General features: G+C 36.6%; 1 protein-coding gene across 1 annotated transcript; it reads right to left on the reverse strand.

Moving 5' to 3' along the window:
- Positions 1–495: 495 nt before the first annotated feature.
- Positions 496–10359, reverse strand: LOC104615607 (cAMP-dependent protein kinase catalytic subunit alpha-like). The gene is made up of 3 exons (XM_010286748.1): positions 10230–10359; positions 7988–8152; positions 496–3432 (listed from the first exon to the last, which is right to left on the reverse strand). The coding sequence occupies exons 1-3, from the start codon at positions 10299–10301 to the stop codon at positions 3307–3309; spliced, it is 363 nt and encodes a 120-aa protein (XP_010285050.1). The 5' UTR covers positions 10302–10359; the 3' UTR covers positions 496–3306.
- Between the last annotated feature and the right edge of the window lie 563 nt (positions 10360–10922).

Raw genomic sequence — 10922 nt, forward strand, 5'->3', positions numbered from 1 at the left:
TGCCAAGACCATGAACAGTCTTTACTTCTATCAGTTGTTTCACAGCACAATGAGACACAGCACAAAGTTTGTACAGCGGGATCTGCAGACAATTTAAAAACAGGCAATCATCTTTAATAAAAAGCATTGAGTCCGAATGTGAAAATATGAAGACAAACAATATTGCAGATGATGATCACCTTGCCTTTGATTGTCTAAGAAGTCCAACTCCACACCATCTTCTCCAAACACCCTAGTTAGTGTAAAGCTTAATGGGTCCCACCTAATATGTGCAGTATGTTTCATAACCTTTTCCTCTTGCTTTCAAACCCTGTTTGCAGCGTGTTGGGAGATGCAACGACTCTCATCATACAACGTTCTGATTCACAAAGAAGCAGCACAAGTGTTGTACATAATTTAATTTTCACTTCTGTATATAAATGTTTACTATATTGCACACTATTGCAGCACTTAAAAACATCTAAGTATTTGCAAAAATTAGTAAAATACTTTAAAGGATTTAAAAATAAGGGTTTTAATGCAACTGACAAGATAATAAAAAAGCAATTTACTTAATGAGATACAATCCTTTATGTTGGAAATGAAAGTTACATACAACTAGAGTACAATTAAAATATACCATATAGTTCAACACTTAATTCCTCAAATGTGTAAAATTAACAAGCTTCTACTGTCATAGATATACAATTTTTCCATATTGTGAAAAGGATTTTTCAAATTAAATACAGGTAACATAATATTCTGTAGTTATATTTTATGACTGTGTTTAAATGAGAGGGTTGTATAATACTCACATTGTCAAATGTACTCACTAATGCCTTGGAAATTGCACACTTCCCCTCTTTTTCCAAAATAGAATCTCATTTCCATACTGAAGTCTATTATGCCATATTGGAAAAGTATTTTACTTTCTAACAGGATTTTCATAAAATTAAAAAACAGCGTAATATCATGGCATTAAGATGACTTTTCTACTTATGCCCACATAGAATTTAATCTGGATCATCAGACAGACATGGCAGAACCAATTTCCTAGACTTTTGTCTTATTGTACACGCAAGATGAATGATTACAGTATTTTACAAAACAGAAAAATCTCCAACCTTACTAGAATTATAAATGCAATGATTAAAAATTAAAATCATAACAGAATCAAATTGTGATCTCCAACATTTATTAAAATCTTTTAAAGTTCATAAACGACAACAAAGTTACTGTAGAATTTATCGCATACAGCTAGCATACAGCAGCATGTCCTTGGTCTAAATGAAATACAAAAGATTTTAACATTTTCATACAAAGGATTTCTTTAAATTTATTAATGTGACGCTATATCTTTGTTACATAAAATTTGCTACAGCAAAGTATCTTATACTTTTCTTGCACATATGTAAATATGGGTGGACAAAGACTGCATTCAGTGTCAGCCTCCTAATGACGTTGTGCAAAAATGCTCAACAACCTAAACATAGAGAATGTTGGATGGTACGTTTCATACTCTTTTGTAAAATGTCTACAAAGGCTTTTCTTAAAGGAGTGTCATACAGATTAAAAGGAAGGAATGCCAGTGGTTTATTTGCACTGACATTCAAACAAATACAATGGCTATGTATCAATATAGCTCTTCTGTTTTTAAAAACAATTCATCCTTGTATGCATGTAAATTTATCATAAAATATGAATCTAGTTTAAACTGTTTTGATGTGCTGTTTTAAGACAGGTCACTGAGACAGCCAGAATCAAGTGTACAAATAGAACTACTATGAGTAAGTTTAAAAGCAACCCCCAAAAAAGTGCTGAGCCACTGATTATTAACATTGAAATAAGTGTGTAAAAGTGCCCAAAGCTAGCACATGGTAGCAGTATCTTTTAAGTCAGTTGGTGAGAGTATACAAAACATAATTAAGCCCAAATACTTATATCTGTGTGACCATACATTCTGTTTGATTGAAAGAAAGTAGGTTAGAAATGAAGACACAACAAAACTAAAATAAACTGCAGTTTTTAAACTTTGTCTCTTTTCTTCATGAATGAAGTGCTGTAATTAAAAAGAAAATGATTGTAGCAGTACTCCATCCTCAGTTTACTAATATAGTATACCAGAATAAAAACTTGGCAATAACCTCTTATTTTTAACAGCTAACAAAAAATAACCGTGTTCATCCAGCGATGCATTTAGAACATTATTTTGCATTTGCTAAACCATTTGTTTTTCATAGCTAATGGCAGAGCGCACTTTGCTTTTTGTGGTGTGGTGGTTTTTATTTTAATGGATGCCTTTTTTAATCAAAAAAGGCTCAAAACAAGGAATACTTTTGGGAGCCCAAACAGTGGCGCTTTTTTAATTAAAAAAAAAAAAAAGTGAATCAAAATGAATCATATTCACTACAATACTGACCAAAACTTCCTTTAAGAGTTTAGCGTTTATGTTCTTAAAAAAGCCATTTCATACCTGCTAACTGAAATGCTGGTAAGTTGACTTGGTTAAATATGGTCCAAAATCCAGACCAGGTGGAATTACTCCCTCTCACGAGACTGTAAGCTTTCCATGGTACAGTCTGGTTATGGCAATTTACCTACTGCCTAGGTGGGAAATACAAAGGAAGAAGGCAGTGACGAAAACTGCAGGGATGTAGAAAACCAAGGCACGGGGTCTAGCTACTGTCCCCTACTTAAGCCATCCGATTGATTCTACTGAATTTTGGTCAGTCTCCAGGAAGAAATGTTTTTAAGTTAATTTAGCAGACATTTATATGGCGATAAATACTACCTTCAAAAATGCTAAAAATGTTGGCTAGGTTTAGTCTGAGCTACTAAAAAATTATTATAAATTGTAGCATCAGACACAAGACAGACAAGAATTATTGGCTGGCACAGACTAGAAGCAACATTTATCTTTCACTTCAGTCTAAATCACACTAGCCGCAACACCTTCCATTTCACTCACACAAATAATACATTATTCAAAATAAAATGGAGCATTCTTGGGTAAAAAACTACTTCATTTTAAAGGGGGAAAATGAACAATACACAGAAACAAAGAACGACAGAAACCAAAGTTAAGTAGGAAAGTGGTCTATTATTCTGTGTTACTGCACAAACAGTGCTTGCTTAATTGTGCCTAGTTAGAAGGGTTGGTGCAAACTGCACACATGGAAGATGGCAATAAAGACCTCAGTCAGCTTTGTGGAATGAAGTAACTAGGTAACTGTTTTGACATATGATGGTCTCAGCTCCACCTCATCTGTTAACAGAGTGCAAAGATCCCAATGTGAGCCCTGATGTCATCTTGTCCTCTTACTCCTACTAAAAATCAGCAAATTCTTTTGCACATTTTTCTGTTAGAGACGCACGAATATCTTCTTCTTCATAGTCATCAAAGTTGCTGGTATCTCCAGGGCCTCTGCACTTTGGTATGAACGGAGCTTCTACCTGTATTTGGCGAGGGTAGGGAGGGGGGAAACACATGAAATGTTATCAGCCTAATACCTTTAGATTTAACACTGTGATAATGAGCACAACAATATTCCCATTACTCTTCAAATCCTGCCAAGAAACCAAGTAGTACAGTGAACCAGTTGAAAAGTCGTGGCACAAATAAAAGCAGCCTAAGAAGGTGTAGGCCTAGATGTATGAATGTAAGTTGAAAAATACTAATCTCTTACTGACAAAGATCAATAAAAAAAAAATTACTTCTACTTCAAAACAAAGTTTAGGTCTGGAGACGAGAAGGCTCTGGGGACACCTTATTGCAGCTTTTCAGTACTTAAAGGGGGCTTAATATTAGAAAGATGGGGACAAACTTTTTAACAGGGCCTGTAGCGACAGGACAAGGGGTAATGGTTTTAAACTAAAAGGTGGTAGATTTTGACTAGATATAAGCAAGAAATTTTTCACAATGAGGGTGGTGAAACACTGGCACAGGTTGCCCAGAGAGGTGGTAGATGCCCCATCCCTGGAAACATTCAAGATCAGGTTGACGGGGCTCTGAGCAACCTAATTGAGTTGAAGATGGCCCTGTTCAGACTAGATGACATTTAAAGGCTCCTTCCAACCCAAACTATTCTATGATTCGCTTCCTGCAGATGAGACCCTGCTCCCTCAGCTCATCAGCTGCACGGTGCAGCTCCCAGTGCGGCAAGGGCTCCATGTAACAGTTGCCTGGTCATGGTAGGAGTAGAGCGATTGCCATCAACACTACACAAAAATCTCAGGGCAGTCTGGAATCCCTCTCCTCCTTACTTTCTTCTCCTCTCCTACTTACCAACAGCCGTCTATTTCCAAATAGAAACTAACCTAATACAAGTTGGAAACAATTTGTTCTGCATCTCCTACAAGGTTCCTCCCAGGACCTTGAGTGAGAAGTGAAATCCTTCTCAAAACTAGGCCACAGCTGAAAGACCAGGAATGACTTCAAGGGGTCACTAAAAGATTTTACAGAAAGCCAGTGCAGCTCTAATGCTTTAACGATGGAGAACTCCTTCTGGTAAAGGCCACCTGCACATCCTCTCAGATGCACATATATACTCGATTAGCTTTGAGGTTCAGTGCATCTCATGTCAACTGTATGGTAGTAGGCCATTCACACTCAGGTACTGGAGCCAGTTGTTTTCCAGGACACTCTTAACTGCTGCTTTTTAAAAGTTGAGGGAACTTGCAGCTTCTTGAGGTTGACCTTACAATAAAATCCTTGGGTCTACAACTTAACAGTCTCAATCTTTCTGTCCCAATTCAGTGCACTTCAGCCTCTACTCATCTCGGAAGTTAAACTAAAGATGCCATTAAATGAGGATACGGGTCTGCACAGGGACATACTGGCTAACAGCTTATGCTGTCCCTAGAGTCAGGGGGAAAAACATAAAGAAAAAAAGAAAATAAAGGTGCTGTTCCCAACTTGCAGATAGTGAAATGCTATTTTAGGGAACAGACTACTAAATTCCACCTTCAGTCAGCTAGTATTAATTCAAATTTTAATCCTTCTAGTCTATCACACCTCAAAGTTCAAAATTAAGCTTAATTACTTTTAAAAATAACCTAAATTTTAGAATCAGCTGCATGCTGAAAGAAGGAATAAGCAGGGTTTGGGGTTGATGGGAGGCAACGATGAAGAATGGACGGTACAGAAGGAACCAGAGAGAATGGAAGACCAGGGAGAAGGAGAGAAGCCTACTGCAACAGGTCTTGGACAAAACAGAGTTGGAGGCGTGATTATCAGTACCGCATTCCTCTTTTTCATTTGACAGGTGCCTGAGTTACCCACTTTTATGGTAAGCAAGATTATTGAGGTGATGCAAATTTAACCTGGAAATGCAAAGTAATCAGACAAGTATCTCTCCCTGGGACTTCGCAAGGAGCATGTGTGCCAGAGGCAGCACGGTGGGGAGCCAGATAAGCAGGGCAGGCATGGCTCCAGCTGAGGCAGGGGATCAGATCACACTGTGCAACCACAGAACTGCTCCCTGCCCCAGGTAGATTACCGAAGGCGCGGGTATGTGTGTGAGGAAATCAGTAAATTAAAGAGGTATAGCACAAACCAATGCAAATTGAACTGTGTTGACTCTGGGTGATAACTCTATACACCCGCCAGAAATAACACTAACTTTCTGCATTTATAGACTGTGCTACAGTTGTCATGTGTGTATCCTTTTGTTCCTAAAACAATACACGTGTTTAGGTGATTTATCCTGAGAGAACACACAGTCTGTGTATGTACCTAGCCTACAAAGCCACTCACTTACCATTACCTGAATTCTGTCCCTGTGTCTTCTCAACCTGATTTTCAATTACTCTCTTGCAACAAAGCTTAGAGCACAAGAAATATCTTATTTACTGATGGAATTTTAGAACATGTTCAAATGAGATGCCTCAGACTTTTTCCTATTATCTTCACTAAGGAAATCGCTAAAAAGAGATTGCAGGAGATTAACAGTGGTTTATAATAGAAATACCTGTTTGGCCCTAAGTACAACCATATTATCAGGCAGTGTTTTAATAAAGAGCTGTGCAAACACACAAAGAAAACAAGACTTGATCTTATCTGAAATATTAAGTAGTTGACTGGTTCACTTATGACTGTAGCATAACAAATTATTCACATTACATTAGCTGCTAAGGAACACTATGTTTTTTCAGGAAAATACATGCTGTGGTAACAGCCACTGTGAAAAGCTGGTATAAACAGTTCATAAGTTTACAAGTTTATTGCTGTATTTCTACGACTGCCTAAATGATATTACAATCCATGCTGTTGTTTCAGACCCTTAGTATTACAGTATTTATTCCTTATAATTAGAAGCTTCAGTTTTCACAATCCTTTAAAACTAGTAATAACTATTCTGACTTTACTACTACTTCACATTTAAAAATATTTCTTGTTTCTGTGAAAGTAATTCTCTACAGCAGTACACTAGCAATGCTAAGAATATTTAGCACAGTATTAAAACGTCTGATTTAATATTATAGGGCCTGGGTGTCCCCAGCCAGCATACTGGCGAATGAAACTCAGTGCATATAAATCTGCCTTGTAAACAGGCATTAGGAAAGCAAAGAACAGATAATTACAATTCTGCAATGGGGAATCTTTTCTTAAAAACATCTACACTTAATACAAAGAATATATGATATGTTAATTGTACCCTGTCTTCCAGTAATTAATACATTAGTGAATACTACAACAACTGTACTGTCAGTTTGTGTAGCCAAACAACCAGTTTCTTTTCACAAACTATTGTTGGTATTTAGGTTTGGCCTTTAAAATACTGCTGTTACATGTCATCAGCAAGTTCGTCTCTATAGTCAAGACTGTTAGCATTTCAACAATGTAAACCAATTCCTTCAAGTGTTATCGCTTAACTCTAACCTCTTCACCAATATCCAGACACAAAATTATTTCTCCACCTGAGTCTTCTGGGATACCAACAATTAAGTTATTTTAGTCTTTTACTTGTCTATTGAAAAAACTGCAAGAATTCAGTGGCTGCATTTAAGAGAACAAATAATTTCTTAGGAATCTGTTTCTAGTAACTCACTAGTCTACAGATATTTAACTTTGACTCTACCTTCAGGGGGAGAGGGAACCTTGGAGCTACCAGAAAACAGACCTAGACTGAATTGTCATCATCCTCATCCCTTTCCTCAGCTTCCTCCAGCTCTGCTTCATTCATCCTGGCAGCCACTAATGTGCTCCCATCTAACCGACAGGTTAATGGCTGCTCGTGCTCTGACAATATTCCCAATTGTGTCTGTTGCTTTCATTCTCACGCAGGTCCTAAGTTCATAGCGCAGACTGGACGTGGACTTTCTAAAAGCCGCGTTAAAAGTCATGTTGGTCAGGCATGAAAAACCATTCTAAAAATGCCAGAAAAAAAAGCATTCACCAGGGCTCTTCCCATTGCCGCAGTTTATGGAACTGCAGTCAATTAAAGCATGGTGTCAGAAGACAAAAACTCCTCAATAGGCACCGAGGATTGAGTAAATACTCTCTACAGCTGATCCTGTCCCAATCACAGATAAAGCAAGAGCAAAAAGGAGGGAGCAGAAAAAGAAAAAAGCTTTGACTAGAGCTTCTCCACAGAGTCTCCAGTCTCCAAAAGCACAGTCTGATTGCTAAGAACTAGCTGGAAAGGAAAACAGATTTCTCTCTGCTGTGGAGGAGTATTTATAGATGCCACTATAGCAGGGGTTAAATAAAAAGCTAGAGAGGCAGGAGATGGCTCATTCTGAGATATTCCAGAAATAGACTAAAGCACAACACGTGTTAAGAGAACATGAACATACACAGAGAGGTCCAGGATAAAATACCAACAAGAAACAGACATAATTCAACCAATATATACTCTTCAGAGTCTTAAAGATTAAACTACTTTCACCTTTTCTCATTTTAATGAAAAGTGACAGATTTAGGAAAGCAAAAAATAAACAAAATAATTAGAAATTTTACTTCAACCCCTTAAAGACGTGTAATAGTTTTGATCAGGAAGGGTCTTACCTTTCTCTGATAAATGGCAATCCAATCTGTAGTTGCAAACCACTTGTGATTCTTTATGTCATTTACACCATTCTTGAGATTTCCATATCGTTTGGTCAAATCTACCTGGAGTAAATTTCTTAGAAGATCCTTTAGGTCTGAACTGAAGTGTGATGGGAACCTTACCTAAAATTATACATCCGCAACATTAAAAACAATATACAAATTTGATTCTTCCCCCTGTGAAGTAAAACAACATTCATACAAAAGGAAACACTGGGGTAATTTTCTAGTCTTCATCTACAAACAAATCAAGTCGGAATGCATGAAGAGAGAGATGATTATTGTTGCACATGTATTTATTTCACAGAGCCTTTATCAACTTGTCCATCTACCATATTTTTGAACTGGGAGTTTTTAGATCTGATTGAGTTGGGGAAAAATATTAATTTAATGTAAGAATGATATAAAAGATAAACTTAACTTGGTGTCTCACCAACACATCATCTCGAAGCATTCTCAACTTTTTACCAGGACCAAATTTTTATATTATATGAGAGATATATACACACACACACACAGAGGAGATACAGTATAGTGTATATATAGCCTATATATAAATATATAGATAAGCTCTGAAATAACTGAACATTCAGCAATCATATATGAAAATTCAAGCTGTACTATCTGTTTCTGATAACTAAATACCCCAACATCAAAGGTCTTACATAAATAATACAGCACTATTTGAAGATAGAACACAAATGAGTGACTGGCCAATACAGTTCATTCAAACCTGGCTAAGAAATATTTGAAGATTATTCATGGGATGCAATTACATAGGGTTTTACCAGCAAACGCTCTACTGACAGCATTTGAGATGGTAGAGAAAAGGGGAAAAGAACAGACAGAAAGGTGTATTTGTCATGCCCATATTCTCAGCGTTCGACACTCTCTATATTCAGCTGATCAGTTATGATGCAATTGCAGAACATGGAATAATTTAACATAAAAACACGTTGTGTAATCAAGAGGTCTGATCATTGATTCAGTTTACCTGTCAATATGACGCTATTGTAGTACATAAGAAATTCACAGGTTTTAATGTATATAATACCTAGACAGCTGAGTAGTAAGGAAATATTAACTCAATTTTTTAAGTAGAGAAATAAGTGCATGAGGTACATTAAATGAAAGACTTCAGGTTATAAAGGAAACACACTGCTAGCTGAGGACTGAATGTTAAGAGATTCCAGAGTTCAAGTCCAGTGCTGTTTCTGCAACCATCCATCCATGGAATCATTAAAAAAGGTAGATGATCAATGGTACAAGTGTCAAGCAAATTAGATAAAACTGCAAAAAAATGCTGAAGTTTTTTTTAGTTTGCAAGATAAATATTTTTTTTTAAATTGTATCTTTGTAAATGAATCCCATATATTTGTGGAAACAGCTGAAGGGTCACAGTATTACAGTCGTTCAAAAAGCAACCACCTTCTTGATTTAAATAAGGTTCTAGACAGGAATCTCTCTCATTGCAGTGTACCACAGGGCCTACTGAGGCACTTCCCTTGATTAGAATTACAGAAGTACATAAGATGTGGCACAGCATGTGTTACACAGCGACAAGGAAGAGAAGAATCATAGCAAATCAGGTGAGCATAAAGAAACATAAAGAGACAGCACTGGCCGGCAGGAGAAACAACAGAATGATCACATTTTTGTGCTATCTGCCATACTAAGAGATATCCATACAAAACAAAAGGGAAAAGTTGGAAACACTTTTTAAGAATTTTACACAACAGTGAAAGCTGAACAGAGCATTAGACATGTCTTGAACTACAGGACTGCAAAAGTAAAGAAACCTGCTATGAATTACGGAAACTCTTTAGAGCTTCTCAAAAGCTACAAAAATGTTTCTAGAAAAGAAAATAGTTAGGCAAATTAAGCGTACAGCTAAATAGTTGTTAATGGTTGTTAGATCATTTTTATCCAAGCATTAAAGGATATAATACACAATGTCTGTAAATTTAAGAACTTGCATTTTAAATTTGAAAGCAGGGAATAGATTTTTAGAACCTTGATTTTTAATTTTACTGTAACAATATCTGTACTTAAGAAGTATTCATCAAAAAACTTTTCCCGTATTCTTTCCACATTTCGCACCGTCTAGTAGCCAGTAAATTCTACACCTACTCCACACAAAAAACAGGTTCTGCAAAGACAAACAGCTACATCTGTGAAAATACACAGAGCCTTCACTCACCTTGCCAGACACAATCTTCTCATAAATTTGAATGGGCTGATCTGCAAAGAATGGGGGATATCCAGCTGCCATTTCATAGATTAACACTCCTAATGCCCACCAATCCACTGCCTTGTTGTAACCCTGGATAAAATGAGAAATACCACTGTTAGTACCATTTCTAAAATACTTTAATATTTTCAGTATATATCTATCGAGTACAAAGAAAGCAAATGCATTATTGTTTAATACAGACTTACAATGTAGTTCAAACTGAAGTTCACAGATTCCAACAGCAATATACTTAAAACCTAATACAGTGATGACAGTGAAACAGTGATAAAAGTGAAAAGTTTTACACACATTCCTGTGCTGAGTTTCAGTGACGTCTTTACACTGACATGACAAGAGTCCTGAAGTGACAGAAATGGGCACAATTTATTTATTTACTTATTTAAAATAAAAATAACCTTGTTACAGAATGATTAAAAATTCTTTCAAAGCTTAGGGAAATTTCATTCAATATAACAACACTTCCTATACTGTATACTATCATCTTTTTTTGCTTGATTATCTGTATTTCAGAACGCTCATTTTCGTATTTTCATATTGACCCCCAGTATCAGTACAGGTTGTAGGATGAACGGATTGAGAGCAGCCCTGCCAAGGAGGACTTGTGGGTTGACAGGCTGGATCGATGGGCTGAGATCAACT

This window comes from Phaethon lepturus, unplaced genomic scaffold (genome assembly GCF_000687285.1).
Source record: "Phaethon lepturus isolate BGI_N335 unplaced genomic scaffold, ASM68728v1 scaffold8015, whole genome shotgun sequence".
Taxonomy (NCBI): Eukaryota; Metazoa; Chordata; class Aves; order Phaethontiformes; family Phaethontidae; genus Phaethon; species Phaethon lepturus.